Below are 17,717 nucleotides of genomic sequence, written 5' to 3'. Positions count from 1 at the left end.
ATTGACACTCTGTGTTTCTGGATTCTGAGTTTGTTTCTTTAAGTTGGTTTGTTTCTTCTTTTGAATTTTGTTTATGCTTAAGTTCTGAACTTTGTTTATGCTTTTGAACTTGTTTAACAACATATCATGAGGCTCTTTGCTATGTTTGTCGTCATTATCTTCTCTGTTTTGGATTTATTTCTCTTGGATTTATGTATTCTATGGTCACGCTTCTATATTAGAACACTAGGGGTATTCCGGCGCTACGCACCGGGTTCGGATGTTGTTTTCTTTTTTGAATTCATTTAGTTTTATTTTTCATTTGTTAGTTGTTAGTCCAATCGAGATAGAATTATTAGTTCTTGACAATTAGGAATTGAGAGTCTAGACCTAATAATGGATTTTGTGAGTGCATGTTAGGAGATCTCAGGCATGGAATCCTTAGCTTTCGAAGGCATGTGAATGCATTTTTGATTCCTGCTGAGTGAAAATGTTAAAAGTTTTTGGTAATGTGGGCGATGCATTTTTTTGGTTTACGGTTTCTATGTATAAGGGATTTCTTTTTTCTTTTTTGAGGTTCGTATGTATAGGAAATTTGTTTTTTCTTTTTTGAAGTTTATTGGTTTATCCTAAACGGAAAGTTGATGGTTTATTGGTTTATTGTTTTGTGTATAAGTTTGACTGAATTTATTTTATGAAGGCGACAATGGTTACAAATTTACAATTCAATTATTAAATGTTTTCCAAGCGTAAGCGGCGTAGAGAGTTGAGTACTTGTTTTGGTTGGATTTGTTGGAGCTTGGGGTGCAAGTTATTGTAATAAAAGGACGTGTTGTAATAGGAAAATTCATGTAACATTTATGTCGTGATACTGGGTTAAAGCAGGGGAAGATGTACTGTTTTTTTTGTTAGAGCAAATAAGTAGTTTTTTATTTTTTTAATGAAACGAAACAGGATACAAAGCATCTTCCTCACAATTACCTAAGTTGAATTCTATTTCTAGCTTCTTTTTTTGTCACCATAATGCAATTTGCAATGACTCTTTCTTACAGCTTCTAAGCTGCTGAATGCATGGCACAGCTCGCTGCAATAGAGACACATGAAGTCTCTCTTGACATGAATCATAATCCATGGTATAAGAGTAAATAAAAGTTACGAAAATTCAAAGCTTTACAACAATGCTTAACTGACGAGTCCGAACCTTAAGACCGAGGTAAGTGAGAAGCCTTCTGGATCTTTTAGATACTCATCATTCGGAACAAAGAAACCATGGTGCTTATGCATGTCTGCATCATCTTCCCACCAGCTCCCGACTCATTCACATTCACTTAGACAAAGAATCCGAGGCCTCTTCTTCTTCCGCATCAGCCAGTTCCTCATCTGAATCTGCCTCCACCTACCTTGGTTCGAAAAGGCGTGTGGCGAGAAGAAGCGAGGAGACTGGCGCTTAGCGCCTAGCGCCACGGCGCCACAAAGCGAGCGCTTCATGTATCCTGCAAAAAGAAGGTAAGTTCCTAGACCATCTATATGTATATCATGCTGCACAACTAAAAAAACCAAATCCATATAATAAAATTCAAAGGTTCATAGAGCAAAACACAACTGAAAATACCAAATGCAAACACCAAATTAAAAAAACCAAATTCAAAAGCAAATGAAACACCAGTAGACAAAGCTCTACTCCGATTCAGAATCCTCATACTCCAATTCCCTGTCATAGCCAACACCTTCCTCGCCTTCAATGTCATCCTCTTCATCAACCAACTCCAACTGAGAAGGTGATGGACCATAGCGTTTCTTCTGAGTTGAAGAGCTTGCTATTCCTTTTCCTTTGTCGTTCTTAGCTGAAGTAGGAGTCTTTGCTCCTCTAGTAGTGTAGTTTGGCTCTTCAGCTCCTACTGCCTCACTCACCATGGTCCAAGTCAGGTCCTCATCATCATGGACGAAATCATCATCTTCATCGTTGGAAGAGTTTCCATCCATCTTTCCCATCAACCACTCGTTGCTATCATCTATTTCATCCAATAGAATTGGATCCTTTGCATCGTTTCTCTTCATCCTCAGCTGCAAAGCACGATTGTACTTGACAAACACCATGTCATTCAATCGGCTTTGAGCTAATATGTTCCTCCTCTTGGTATGAAGCTGCATATGATCAAACAAAGTCAAACATACATATGAATATAGCATGCAGTTCACGTAAAGCTAGAGATTCTAAAAGACTTACATGCTGAAAGACTCCCCAGTTTCTTTCACAGCCTGATGCACTACACATTAGGCTTAGGACCTTAACAGCAAAATCTCTAAGATTAGGAGCTGAACTCCCGTAGCTTGACCACCACTCAGCTAGTAACACAAAAAAAAAACACAGCCATTTTTAAATGCTTCAAGCTCAAAATAAAACATAGATAGCAGAAAACAGAGAATTCTTACCTGGTGACTTCAACTCTCTCTGCCTAATGGCCATGGGAAGACCGAAGAGTCCACTAGCATTCTTAAACACTTCAAGCTCTACCATGATTCGGTCTTGAGTCACACTGTCTCGAACCAACCTTGTGATGCACTGGTACAGTCCAGTTTCCACTTCCTCACAACAAACATCAGCAACATGTCCGTAATGAATAGCTGGATTGAGGAAATAACCTGCAGCGTGAAGTGGTTGATGAAGCTGACAGTCCCATCGCTTGTCTATCATCTCAAACACCTTCTCATACTTCTCTTTCTTCCCTTTGAAGCTTTTAGCAATAGCTTCTTTCGCCCTATCCATAGCAGCGTAGATGTACCCCATCGGTGGCTTCCTCTCACCATCAACCATCCGAAGCACCTTCACCAATGGAGAGCTTATCTTCAACGCATAAGCAATGTTCCTCCAGAAGCTCTCTTGAAGAATATACTGCTTCAGCTTCCTTGCTCCTGCTTCCTTAGGCCACTTCGATTCGTCCCACTCCTCCGAGGTCACCATCTTCTTCAAATTAGCTTGCTGACGATGATACTGAGACAGAGTGATGAAAGATGTTGCGAATCTTGTTACAGCGGGCCTATGCAAGTTCCTTTGATCTGTGAACCTCCTCATCATGTTCACAAGTGGGACACGGCAATAGATGTAAGCATTGATGAACATGCACTTCTTCATCGCACTCTTCACTGCCTCTATCTTGCCAATATCCTCCAGCATCAAATCAAGGCAGTGTGCAGCACAAGGAGTCCAAAACAGATGTGGACGTTTTGCTTCCAAAAGTCTCCCAGCCTTCACGTAGTTGGAGGCATTATCAGTAACAACCTGAACCACATTCTTCTCTGCAACTTCTTCAACCATATCATCAAGTAGCTTGAACAGCAGCGTAGCATCTTTGACGACTTCAGAAACTTCTTTTGACCTGATGAACACAGAGCCTTTTGGTGAGTTAACCAGAAAGTTCACTATGTCTTTCTGCACCACGGAATCGCGCCATCCATCAGACATGATCGAGCATCCTTTCACTGCCCACTCCTCTCTGTTAGGAACCAGCTCAGCTTCAACATTGGCTACTTCATTTTGAAGCAGCGGGAACCGTAGCTCATACATCGAAGGAGGCTTTAACCCCATCCCATACTGCCCAATTAGATTTGTCATCTGCTTGAAACTGTCATGTGAGGCAGCATTGAAAGCAATCCCAGCATCGTAAAACCACCTTGCTATGCCTCCACACACTTTGTCTCTTAAATCTTTGTCAGAAGCTCCAAACACTGCTTTCCTATCCTTTCTTCCTTTCAGGATGTCTGGAGGCAATGACATCACGAACTTGTCCAAAGGACCACGGTTCTTCCTCTTGGCAACCTTACGAACTGGCTGATCACCATCCACCTCTTCCACATCATCTTCATTCACTGCAGCTTCGTACCTCATTGACTGAGCAGCTCTTTCTGCAGCTCTTACGGCCATGTAGTTCCCCAGCTCAGCTCTGACATGTTCTGGACAGACCGGACACTTCTTTGCATTCTTGTGCCCGCCAACAAGGTGTTGTTTCAACCGTGAAACTCCAGCAGTTAACACCTTGTTGCAGAAGATACACTTCCAGTGGTTGATGTTGTTGTTAACCATGATTCCATACTTCCTTCCCGGATCCGCTTGTTGTCCTCCTTGAGACCCTCCCCGAGATGTTCCAGCTCCAGCGTCAGACATTATCACTGCAAGATAACAAACATAGAATGAGAAGAAGCTATTGAATATAAACAAAACGATCATAAACTTGCATTAAAGAAACTGACTTAACAAGAGACGCTATGAAAAACAAGACACGATCATATACTTATATTTAAGAAAAAGCTACTGATTTAAGAACTAAGGACAATTAGCTACTATGGTTACTAATGAGCTAACAACCTTGCAAAGAATAAGCTACTGCCGTGTGTTTAAGAGAAGAGAAGCTTATGATTTTAACTTAAGGTTAGAAGGGTTATTATATAGGAGAAGAAGTAGGGTTAGTGGGATTGTATCCTAGGTTAGTGGGGTTGTGGAAACCCTCCTCTACACGCTTAATACGTTGTTGGGGCCAAAATCGGTCACGACGGAATCAATGTCTGAAAGTCCATAAAAATCAGCATAAACGTTTTTACGAAAAGTAATCTTCATAAAGAAATCTTTACGAAGAGCCTTGCAATAAAATATCGTCCAAATCTCAATCGAACCACTAAATACCGATTGTCCGAAGGCAGCAGACATGTATCCAAATCGGCCGCGGACAAGCTCGAGTATGGAAATCAGACCGCGGACAAGCCAAGCTCGATCGATACGCGGCGACCAAGCATGCACACAGCTCGGTCGCTACGTAGCGACCGAACTCAAGCCAAAGCTCGGTCGCTACGTAGCGACCGAGCGATCGTCCCGCTCGGTCGCTACGTAGCGACCGAGCTCGAGCCAAATCTCGGTCGCTACGTAGCGACCGAGCGATTGTCCCGCTCGGTCGCTACGTAGCGACCGAGCGATTGTCCCGCTCGGTCGCTACGTAGCGATCGTCCCGCTCGGTCGCTACATAGCGATCGTCCCGCTCGGTCGCTACGTAGCGATCGTCCCGCTCGGTCGCTACGTAGCGACCGAGCTCGAGCCAAAGCTCGGTCGCTACATAGCGACCGAGCGATCGTCCCGCTCGGTCGCTACGTAGCGACCGAGCGATCGTCCCGCTCGGTCGCTACGTAGCGACCGAGCTCGAGCCAAAGCTCGGTCGCTACGTAGCGACCGAGCTCGAGCCAAAGCTCGGTCGCTACGTAACGACCGAGCGATCGTCCCGCTCGGTCGCTACGTAGCGACCGAGCTCAAGCCAAAGCTCGGTCGCTACGTAGCGACCGAGCGATCGTCCCGCTCGGTCGCTACGTAGCGACCGAGCTCAAGCCAAAGCTCGGTCGCTACATAGCGACCGAGCGCTCACCCCGCTCGGTCGCTACGTAGCGACCGGGCTCGAGCCAAAGTTCGGTCGCTGTGTAGCGATTGAATCTTTCCGAACATCGATACGATATCAATCCTTCCATTCTCGTCAAACCTTCGAATGCTATCTCCCGAAGACCGTAGCAAGCTCAGTCCATGTTTCCCGATATTCTAATTCGTCAATCAAACTTCACGGATTAGAAACCGCGGAAAACTTGCAGTAAACATGTCGAGTCGGAAGACGGCCCAAAGAGACCTAGAACACGACTCGAGGCCCATCCTACGATTTTCCTAACCAAAAGCCCGTAAACCATAGCATAGTTTACGCTTGGCCCACAAGGAAGGATAAATGTCAAGTTTCCGCGGATAAATACGGAAGTTTTGAAGATAATTGTGAAGATCGGGAAAAATGGAATATCTCCATTTTTATGCTATGACGGCTTAAGGGCAGAAGAGTAAAAGCGTAAACCGACCTTGGAGCTAGTATATAAGGAGTCCTAGGCGAGGAGCAGAGAAAAACTTTTAGATTCAGAATTCTTTTGCACTTAGAAACTTTAGGCTTTATTCTCGACAAGTTCGGTTTCTATGATTGGCACTCAATTACTAGACGAACTCGCCCAGGCAGTTCGATCTCTTGTCCAGCTCTATCAATTGAACTACGTTCGGCTTGATCCTCGAAAGGGGTACGTAGGCAGCCTTTAACAAGGTTCAGTCCGAAATCAATCTAAGCCTTTTAGATATCTTTTTCTTCCTTCGTTATCGAGTTGCGACTCAACTAGGATTAGGGTTTTATGTTGCTAGAACTAGGTAACTCGCTGACGGCCCCTGCGGCCAAAGCCTTTGTATTCTCTTGTAATGATCGCAACGCTCTTACGCGGATTCGAAATAAGATCTACTTTCTTTGTAAATTCGTTTTATCATGTTTTCTCATATTTTCCGCATTTGTTTGGTTACTTGTCGTTGGCTCTCGCAGAGATCCGGGTCCTCTGGGAAATTAGGGTTTTCCTAGTTTTCTTATTTAAACGGAAATCGACAGTGCGAATTTCGGTTCCCACATACGTGAAAAGAGTATATACTTTTAGATATACTAAATATTCTTCTTAAACAGTTTTGTTAATTTCACAAATTTGAATAAAATCTACTTTTTTTAACAGTTACAACAAATCGCCGTTTTTAGCGCTTTAGAAAAATCTCAAAAGCGATGAAAAACGAGGGAAATCGAAGGATTTATGTACCTCGCCTGGCAATGAGGTCCCTAAGCGATGAGGTCCTCGCTCTGTAGCGCTTAGCGCCTTGGCGCTCGAAGCGCTCGCTTTCTCGAACCAAGCCACCTACTCATTATCACTCTCCTCGTTATCCTTGTTCTTGAAACGGCGAGGAAGTGGCGTGACTATCGCTACATCCACATCTCCGTTGCTTGTTGTCCCTTGTGAAACGCGCAAATCGTGGCTCCAAGACTTGCAATGCTGTTCATGAGCCTTGGAACTCCTGTAACCTTTACCGCAGACTCTGCAGGTGTAAAGCATAAGCCTTTCATCTGATTTGCCTTTCTCCATAGCAAGAGCAGATTGTCTAGCCTCAAACAACTCTTCTGTAACCCCAGGAGCTCCAGCTTCCTAGACGTATTCAAAACCTCAACGATTGAGATGCCACACATCAAGAACAATGATAAAGTAAAACCATTTTGATGAAAAAATGATGAAAGTTTTTATTTTTTTCTCAGAAATTTTCATCTTATCTAAGCAAAACCGTTAGAGTAGAATTTTCCGACGAACAAATAATAAAATCGACAAAATATTGACCTTGCGCTTGATATTGTAACTGTGCCAATCGGAGCTGTAATGAAGCTTTCGTTCTCAAACTACATGTTACACGCGTTACATGTTAAGCCCGGCATCTCAAGCCCTCTCAATTGATTCCAATGGCAAAAAAAAAAGAGTAATGAACAGATCAGTCGATTCCAAATATAATCGTAGAACATACTTAAAACATACAAACCCGGCTGAAGCTTCTAAATATTGTTTGAGTCAAACTGTAGATCGGATCATCACTCTAACCTTCTGTGTGCTCTCATTGTGAAGGCCGCCGCTCAAGAGAAAGACAGAGGAAGGAACCCTAATCCCCTGTGGGTTTGTAACGGGTCTGCAAAATTTTGGGCTTAAATTAATAAAAGTCCAGTTAAAATAAGGATGTAAAAACCCGGCAGAAAGCAAAAATCGAGAGTACCTTAATGTGTCGACACGTGGCGCAGAATGCCCCTATCTCCAACGTGGAGGGCTAAGGTGAGAGAAAATCCTGCTTTATTATTATAGATTATAGTTAGATAAGTTTTATCTTGAACGGGATCATGCTAGCTAACGATGGATGTTTTTGCATTATGTATTTGTTTATAATAGCATTTGGACTTCTTGATATTACACCAATTCTTAGTCTAGTGTTTCACTTCTTTAGTGTTTAGAAAGCAAAGCATCAATACTCTGTGAGGTTGTGCAGACACCTCACGGTACGGGATGATATATTTTTTAATCATTATTTCTCTGAAGCTCAAAACTTAGTTTAAAACTATAAAGCTCAAAACATGATTAAAATTAAATATTCAATACATATAAATTTAGTCTAAAACTAAAAAGCTAACTAAAAACCCTCAAAACTTTTTTTTTAAATAGAGACAAGGTTTTTCATGGATATCCATGGGTAATCCTAAAGTTTTCAGATTTTTCACGGGTTACCCTAACGATAGCATTTTTTTGGGTTTTTTAGTTAGGATATTTTCTGAGCGGGTTAATTTAGGGTTCGGGCGGCCTAGGTAATTTTGCCCATCACAACATCTCTACCTACAACTGACACACGACTGCTGAAACAAGAGAATCACCTTTATAACAACCTGTCTAACAGTTCAAACCTTGAAAGCTTTGCTTGTTCAATCATCCTATTAAAAAAAAGAACCACTTCTTCACGTCTCAGATCTCCATTTCCTGAACCATCAAAGAGAATATAGGCATTTAGAGATCAAATCACATGTAACTAGTAGAGGGAGCATTTGAAGCAAAGGGCTTCACAATACCCTTTTGTAGGCAAGTGTTCAGATATATTATATTCCGAAGCCAATACAACTCGAGATTTTTATTATAACATTACTCAACACATCACACATGGGTTTTTACTCATCTCCTGAAGGATAGAAAGATCTACCAAGGCGTGACTACTTCATCAAACACAGATCATGCTGTGGAATGATCCAAACAAATAAATAGGAAGATTCTTTTTTTTTAATAGGAGGGTGAAGATGATTCTCATTCCAAACAAAAACATCATGACAGAGCAGCTATAATGGATAACCGATCACCTGACTTTCGGGAGTTTCCTTGAAACAATAAAGAGGGTGTAACACCTGTATTTTCCAAAATAACTTGAAAAAAATAAAAAGTCTAAAAAGTCTGAAGTGAACTCCAAAATCGTAAATTCCTTAATAAATATAAATCCAACAAATGCCATAAATCCTGAAAATAAAAATAAAAACATAAAAACCGCAATTCTAAAAAAAAGAGAAATAAAATGCCTAAAAGCACCAATCCAATAGTAATCAATCTTGCTCGTTAGTCTCACCTGAAAGGAGGAAGAAATGAGGGGTGAGTAATAGAGAAGTCAATACTGAGTTATGAGATGCTAAACATGCAAACCACTGACTTGACTAAATTGAACTCCCTATGAAAGTTTAGCTCTAACATGAACAAGCAAGATGCCTAAAGCCTCACACACAACACACAATGCGCTGATAGTGCATAACTAGATCACACACCCCAATTCTCCTCATACGGATATATAAATACACAGGTGTCGCTAGTACAATATGTCTATGTACCTCCGCCAATCCAAGTAGCGTCGATGGTACAAATGTTTCTGCACCACACGCCCATCACAAGTAGCATCGCTAGCCCAGACGTCTCTGAAACTCCGCCCGCACAATCACATTAGCATCGCCAGCCCAGACATCTCTAAGCCCCCGCCCGCGCACATAGTCCCTACTCATAACTATGTATACTTATATATACATAACGGTATTGTGTGATGTGTGTGAACCCTAGTTCCGGTTGAATCCTCTAAACCAGAATAGACCTCTAGTTCCGGTCCCGGTTTAGACCCCTAATGACACCAATCAACGCTTGAATCCTCTAGACCCCTATTTCTGGTTTACAATGAATGAACTAATTACCAATCAAAACTCAAACAGACAGATCATGACTCGAAATCTAAACTAGGATAGAGAGAAGTGTACACTGGTATAGATTTACGGGATAAACCCTCACTTTAGTAATGTGGAAATGTAGTAGCTATGAACTCCTACTTCTCAAATAGACTCCAAATCTGAAATCAGGGCGAAAAATCGAGTCAGAACGTGATGTGCCCTGGATCGTAGACTCGTGCCAGGATGGTGCACAACTCGACCCAACCGAGGTTTCCACATCGGATGATGCAACCATGGTCGAACCAGAAGCTAACTTGAAAAAGAAAGGACTTAGGGAGTGGATGCAACCCCGTGGATGCATATATGTGGATGCTACACCTATGGAAGGAACTAAGTGGAAGCAACGATCAATTGACCTTAAAGATATCATGGAGCTAGACACACATGAACACTTTGGACGAGCTGGACGAAGTGACACTTACTTGGGCGAGCTGGTCGAGCTGAATCAAAGTGACACCTACATATCTGAGCTGGATTAGCTGAGTGAGCTAAGTGACACTAGCTTGGAGCTGAGTGAGCTAAGTGACACTGAAGATGGAGCTGGTTTAGCTGCTGGGCGAAATGGGCCTTGTTCAGCCCAAGGAAAAGTTCATAAAAAGTGCAATACGGGTTTGTTTCTTGCCAAATTCGACCAGCCCTTTCTTCAGTCCATTTGAAACCCATTCTTATCAAGAAATATCTGAACAGAGTCAACAAACAAGTCCGGGTCGTGGGTTGCATTGATTTCTTCAAAGTCAAGTCAAAATTCAACATCTCGGTTCTACAAAAGTCTTTAGTCTTAGTCTTTGTTTGTGTTTTCTAAGTTTCTAGTTTTTCACAATTTCTTTATGTCTTTCTTTGACCATTTCTACTATAAATATGTAATCTCATTCCATGACTAACACAATTTAATTATCCCTTTTTTATGAGATTTTTTTCTTTGTAGAACACTTTTCATTTCTTGGTGAGGTTATCTTCGAGTAAAAAAAAATCTATTTCATTGAACTTGAGCGTCATATCAATCAACGTATGGAAACCCTTCTTTTTATGGACTTGTGCGTCATATCAAGCAACAACTGAAGTCTGGTAGTATCAAGAGACTTTCCGCCCCTCTTGTGTCACAATTCATTCCACCAGTTCTCCCTTTTGGCAAGTTCATATCCCTTTAGTCTGATTGAGTGATCCTTCCCTAATTTAGGGCGTATCAGAATGCCTTTCAAACGGCTAAAAAATGATAACCGGCAATCGGGTCAAAAAGTCAACCTGATGGTCAAAGGTCAACTCAGTCAACTCTGACCAAAGTCTTTCAACCCTTGACCAAATTGAAATCAAATTGAACCAACTGGTTTTCCTTAACCAGATTTGATTTCAATTAAATAAGATTTAAATCGATTTCAAACCGGTTTAATCATAACCGAAAATTAATTCTCAATAACCAGTCAAACCAAAAAAATCAATTGACAAAACCGAAAATCAATTGACAAAACCGAAAATCAATTGAACAAACCGAACCAGCTGACTATTCAACGACTTGACTCGCTGAGTCGACTCCGTTGAGTCACCGAGTTACCGGCGAGTCAGCGAGTCATCGGAAATCGGTCGCCGGCGGCGGCCAACGAAGGTGGTGACTTACCAGAAAATAACTGGTGGCGGCGGAGGCACGATGGCGATGGCGGATGGACGGTGGCCCCACGAATGTCTAGCAGAGACAGTGGATCTTGAATATCACGCGCGGGACTTCTAGCCGTGCGTGAGGGCGCGTGACGGTGGCTCCCTGGCTGGTCTTCTTGATCTGGACTCGTCTCGCGCGTCACGAACACGATGGTGGCCTTGGATTCGCGAAATACCACACGGTTAGAGAGATATGATCAATTTATCAACCGAAAAACATGAACCTAGGCCATGGCGGTTAACGGTGGTGAGATGTCCGATCTCGACGTATGCGACGGTGTCTGCGGCTAGTCGATTTCAGATCTACTTGACGGCTCAATTTTATCAGAGTTTCGAGGCTTTAGACTTTTCTGAATAAAATAATAGGCTAGCACTATTTAAATAGGAACTCACCTTGGGTTTACTGCAACCCTACTGAGCCTTGATGGGCCAAAATTACTGGGCCGGGAAATGGTTCGTTAGAGAGGGACACCTCGAGAATCAGATCATCAAAGAATCATAAGAGAGGGACACGGGAACGAAAATGCATACTTGACAGAGTTCCGAATAATCCAGACGCAAACTTAGAAGTTTATGTCGGGAGACAGAGAAGGGTTCGCCGCTTACCACTGGTTTCTAAATCGAATTGAACCATAAAATATAGGGGAAAATGCAAAAAATGACTCAAAACTTGATTTTGAATACAAAATTGTACCCCAAATTCAATCAAATACAAAAATAACCCAAAAGGCTAGTGAAATAAAAAAAAATGATTTTTGAAGCTTTCTCTGTTTTGAAGCCATTTGAATGCTTTTGAATATGCAGATTTTTTTCAGATCTGAGTTAGACTTTTGAAGACTTCTCTGAAGACTCTTGGAAGACTCTCGGAAGACTTTTGGAAGACGTCTTATGAAGTCTTCTAATGTATTTTATGCTAGAAGACTTCCCACAAAGACTTCAGTAAATCTTCCAAAGTCTTCTGCCCAAAGTGGTACAAAGGAATGATGTCAAGTGGAGTCCAAGCTTATATATGTTGAAGAACACTCTAGAAAATCTAACATAGAAGACTTCTCCAGAAGTCTTCTAAGTCTTCTAAGAGAAAATGAAATTTTATTAAGCATTGACGTAGAAGACTCAGAGAAAACTTCTACATAAGACTTCTTAAGAAGTCTTCTATTTAGGTCATTTTTGCAATTGCAAATTTACTAAGGAAGACTTCTTAGGAAATCTACTCTACATAAGACATCTTGAGAAGTCCTCGTTTGTATATATTTTCTTACTTTTGAATTTAAAAAATTCTCGAAAATGCCAGAGATGACTTCTCGAGAAGTCTTTGCGGATAAACATGTTAGTTTTGCAATTGACCGAAATTTGTCAAAAAATAGACTTTTTAAAGAAGACTTCTATAGAAGTCTTCTCTCGTAACCAAAGGTTTTACCAAAACCCGGAATAAAATTTGAGAAGACTTCTCGAGAAATCTTCTATAAAAAGTCAACTTTTTGACAAACTTTGATCAATTGCAAAACTAACATGTTTATCCGAAAAGATTTCTCGAGACTTCTTATGTGAGATTTTTTTGTTTGTTTTCTTAATAAAAGAAAGATATAAGACTTCTAGGGAAATTTTTTCATGGTGAACACATTTAGCAAAGTCTTCTGAAAGTCTTCCCGAAGTCTTCTGAAAAGTCTTCGCGAACAGATATGAGAAAAAAACGATTTCATACTTTGAACCTTTGAGATGATTTGTTTAGCTTCTCCAAGCACCCATAACTTCACTACAAAAGCTACCAAGTCGTTAATGACCACGAATCATGAGCTTCAATGTCTCTATGAACCTTAAAAAGCTTAGAATCAAAATCTTGATTTTTTTGGATGATTTTGAAGAAAGAGTGAAAGAGATGTACTGATTTGTGTGCATAACTAATGAGATAGGAAAAGTAAAAAATCAAAATTTTGGTGCATTAAGAGCTTCAAATTGGCTGTTCATGGTGGTTACTGTATTGATGACAATGACAATATTGTAAATACTTGGTGAAGATGAGAATAATAAGGTAAAAGTTTCATTTTCGAAAGAAAGAAAAAAAAATTAATGGCATTTTCGTGAATAACTCGAATTTTTAGGGTGAATAGGAAAAAAGAAAGTTAAAAAAATTGGGTAACTTTTGTGTTTGACTTGAAATTTTAGGTCATATTTGAAAAAAAAAACCCTAAAATATATTTGGTTTTGCATTTAACTTTTTTGTGTTTTATTCGGGATGTTATAGCTGTTTTTTCTTCTACATTTAATTATTTGGTTAAATTAAGTGTAATGCCTAGCATAAATATCATTGATTATTTTATTTTATTTTCTTTCTACAATAAATAAACAAAATAGCAATTTTCTTTAATATTTTTTCCATTCACTAATTTTATTACGCAGATAGATCTTACATCATATATTTTTTTCAACACAATAAAACATTAAGGGGAAGAAAAATGAAAAGAAACACATTGAAAAAATAAAGAGGGGGGGGGGGGATGAAAAACAAGACAAAGATCATTCGTTCATTTTAATATACTAATTATCTTCCATCTCCTTGTCTTCTCGTTTGCGTTTTCTTCATCTGAACACAAAGTAAAGAAACACCATCAGCGAACACGTCGCAACAAAGATAGCACACATTCGCAGTAGACGAAACACCAGGTTGATCAACCGCATCAGGACGGCCATCCATACGTACTGCACTACATAGATAAACCAGTAAGCAACAGCCAAAAAAAGAGCTAAGAAAAATAGAACTTTCCACATCTCTCTCTAAACTTTAATCCTAAGTTTTCTGTGCTCCACCGAAGACTCATATAATGCAAATATATATATATATATATATATATCTAAACCTTGAGTAGGTGACCAGTGTTTAATAGTACTGAATTTTCACTCAAAATAAGAACTTGGCGTCTCCAAGTTTACAAAGTGTTTTTAGCATCTGCTTTTATTTCCATACCATTTTCTATATAATTCAGTGATAAGACTCACAGAGTATACTTTCCTTATTTAACTACTGAAGTCTGAACAAGCTTTATGGCATGCATATCTCTCTCTATCCCTCTCCTTTTCGGTTCTACAGCTCGGTCCAGTTCTACATTATGTATTTGGTGTTGTGGACGAACAAACCCACCATATATATAAAATTTGGGAAAGGGCATTTACCTCCATCATTATGGCTAATGTACTACCATCGCCCTCCCCCCAATATATATAATTGCATCCTAGAAAACTGTATTAGAAAGTTAAGTTATAATATAATTGTACTTTAATAGTTCAAACTTATAATTAGTTATATTTTACTTAAAACCAAATTTGAATGGTTGTGTTCATTAAATTAGATCATTTAAAATAGAGTAACTATTTTTATGTTATATATGTACGTGTTAAATTATATCATTCATTTGATTCACATAATTTAATATTTTTATACTAACCAACCATATAAGTATAAGTAGTTGATGAAACAATTAGATTTATGTGTCTGGAACAATATTGTCGGATACAGGACTGGCTCTTACTCATGGTAACATGGGCATTTGCCATGGATCTATGAATCCACAAAATTTTTTAATGTTATTTTATGAGTTATAAAAGCCTATTTCACTATATTAGTTTATTAAATAGTTGGTGAAATTATAATAAAAAGGTCCATAATAAGTTAAACATAATACAAAGACAACAAAACAAATTATGTATGGTTTACCATTCTCAATTTTTAAATTTGTAAAGCCTAATTTTCATATAAAAACTTATTTTTCTATAAAAAAGTTCTATTAATACTAAAAGGTTTTTGTGGTTCAATTTTTTTAAAATGCAATAAAAAATGTTAGATGAAAATGTATGTAGAAGGGTTATTTTATGTTTTGTCCAAGGTTATTAAATTGCTTAAGAAGTTCGTATATAGCTCTTGCAACAATATGATCAGAGGAATAGTGTAGAATAAGAGCTCCATCCTCTTGAGAGGAAACAATACCAAAGCCTACGAGCATTTTGGTCTTTTGGAGCTACAAATCTACAATCTTCGGGTAGATAGACAAAAATAACCCTAGAGAGATGAAATGTGCAATAAAACAGAGCGGAATGCTACGTTATTTTCTCTATAAGCACAAAGACGTACTTGAGCCAGATCATTAATTAGAGCACTGATTCCACTTTAAAAGCAGCAGAATAAGATAAAAAAGATATATCCAACAGCTTTATTTATAACCAAACACCTGAGCAATTGATTAATCTCTTGTTCACACCAAGTAGGTAATTCATTTGCCTAACCTCTTTCTTCTCTTTTTAAAGAAAAAAATAAAAAATAAAAAACCTCTTTCTTTTTCTGTCTTTTCCTTTTAATTATAGTTTACTCAGTTTAAACTAAACTTGGTACATATTTCAGAACAAGAGACAAATTTTACACTGATTCCTTGGTTGAAGCAACCAAAACATTCCGCAAAACTGATATATCTTTTTTTTGTTTTGGGTATAACTAATATACGAGTTATTCCTGGATTCACCAACCAATAAATTTTTTGTTATTTCATGTTCGATTCTTTTTTTTAAAATGAAACGAAATATTCTCATGTTATATTATGTTTTTAAAATAAAAAGGTAAAAAATAAATAAAAATAGTAGTATTTCCAAAAAAAGAATTGTTTTCTAAACATATTTTAACCGTCCTCAGCAGAACACTAACCCCTAAACCCTAAATCCTAATAGTGTTTTTAAGATTTAGTGTTTAGTGTTTTTGATTTCGAGTTTAGGATTTATCCAAGGGTTTATAATTTATCCAAAGATTTAGGATTTAGGATTTAGGATTTAGTATTTTGCTGACAAAGTTAAAAATACTACGACTATGGTTTTTACCTTTTAATTTTAAAAAATAATATAACTTGACAATATTTTGTTTCTTTTTTCTAAAAAATATTGAATATGAAATAAAAAAAACTATTGCTTGAGTTATTAATATACTTAACATACAATATTTGGTAATATTCCTTTGTGAGAGAGACATTTAGTTGACTTATGGAATGTCGTATAGGTGAGCAGACGATTTGTTTTTTTTAGCAGACGTATTCTTAATTTACTGTATCATAAACGGTTTCGAAATTATTAATAAAAGGGACTAAATTTCCAATGATTATTGAAAATTAGGCTTGGGCATTTTTTCCGACCATAAAAACTGAACCGGAGACGACCGAAAAATACCTGATTGGAAACCAAACCGAAAATTTATAATTACCTAGTTAGGTCCAAAATTCCTATACCCAAAAGAACCTGAACCAAAAAGAACCGCAACCAAAAAGAACCGAACCAGAGATACCTGGACCCAAAAAGAACCGACTCGAATAGATCTAACCCGAATACGAACTGACTCGAATAGACCCAACCTAAAAATATGAATATCCAAAACTTTTATTTTTTTGGTTTTATAATTTATATTCTAGTTTATAATTTAGTTGAAATGTCTTTTTATTAAAAAATTCATTATTATTTTGTAACATTTTCAAGTAATATGAAACTTTAAATGTCAAATTTAGAATTTAAAAATGTTTAATTACAGTTATTAATAGTTTATTTTTGTTTATTTTATAAAATTTAAAATAAATATGACGGATTCGGGCAAAATTTTGACGGAATTTGGATATTCGGATATTTCAGATTCTAAATACTCGAACATGACTCGAACCCTCTACGGACCCAAAAATTACAGATATTTTACATGTATTTTAATTATAGATTTAAACCGACTCGGACCCAAAAGAAACCGACCCAAAAGGAACCGCCCCAAACCCGAACCAAAGTTTTTCAAGTATCTAATTGGGTCCAAATGTGTAGAATCCGAAGGATACGGACTCAAACCAACCCGAACTCGACCCGAACGCCCGAACCTATTGAAAAAAAAAAGCGAAGAAAAGACAGAAGCTGCTTAGTTGCAAAGTAAACTATTTCTTCTTAACAGAAAAATTTCCCTTGTCTGAAAATGACAGCTTCTTTCGAGCGATGATGGTGTGTTTCGTCTAAATCTCAAAAGAAAATCAGGAGGATGCTGATATCCTGTTGACTCTGTGCTCGTCTCTACATACTTGGTGACTTTCTCAGTGTTCATAAGTTTGTGTGTTTTCCACGAAGAGCACATACTTCAACTCTATATCAAAACCTTGGGTAAGTGACCAGTGTTTAATACTAATGAATATTCACACAAAATAAGAAGTTGGGTTCTCCAAGTTTCCAAAGAGTTTTTATGAGTAACTGCTTAATTCAGTGGTATATAGACTCAGAGATCCTTTCCTCAATTAACTACTGTAGATTTATGTTACGCATATCTCTATCCATCTCCTTTTCGTTTCTACATTCCGGGCTAGTTCTGCATTATACATTTGGTATTATGGACGAATAACCAACCAACTATAAAATTCCGGGAAATGGCATTTACCTCCATCGTTATGG

The 17,717-nt window shown here is 38.5% G+C and overlaps 1 protein-coding gene and 1 pseudogene across 1 annotated transcript; both read right to left on the bottom strand.

Annotated features, from left to right (window-relative positions):
• Positions 1–939: 939 nt before the first annotated feature.
• On the bottom strand, positions 940–7,277 carry LOC125579022 (annotated as a pseudogene).
• LOC125579021 lies at positions 1,528–4,318 on the bottom strand. Its single transcript, XM_048742220.1, has 3 exons — positions 2,413–4,318; positions 2,207–2,325; positions 1,528–2,124 (listed from the first exon to the last, which is right to left on the bottom strand). The coding sequence occupies exons 1-3, from the start codon at positions 4,202–4,204 to the stop codon at positions 1,657–1,659; spliced, it is 2,379 nt and encodes a 792-aa protein (XP_048598177.1). The 5' UTR covers positions 4,205–4,318; the 3' UTR covers positions 1,528–1,656.
• Positions 7,278–17,717: the final 10,440 nt, after the last annotated feature.

The sequence above is a fragment of the Brassica napus genome, chromosome A10 (genome assembly GCF_020379485.1).
Source record: "Brassica napus cultivar Da-Ae chromosome A10, Da-Ae, whole genome shotgun sequence".
Classification (NCBI taxonomy): Eukaryota; Viridiplantae; Streptophyta; class Magnoliopsida; order Brassicales; family Brassicaceae; genus Brassica; species Brassica napus.
Note: the sequence above shows the minus strand (reverse complement) of the source record. Positions and strands in the feature narration are given on the sequence as shown.

Bases quoted from the DNA above. Each gene is read 5' to 3' on its own strand.
- LOC125579021 (XM_048742220.1), bottom strand. From the start codon at position 4,204: ATGATCGTTTTGTTTATATTCAATAGCTTCTTCTCATTCTATGTTTGT. The intron at 2,326-2,412 runs GTAAGAATTCTC...TTGTGTTACTAG, and splicing joins GAGAGAGTTGAAGTCACCAG to CTGAGTGGTGGTCAAGCTAC. The intron at 2,125-2,206 runs GTAAGTCTTTTA...GATCATATGCAG, and splicing joins ACTGGGGAGTCTTTCAGCAT to CTTCATACCAAGAGGAGGAA.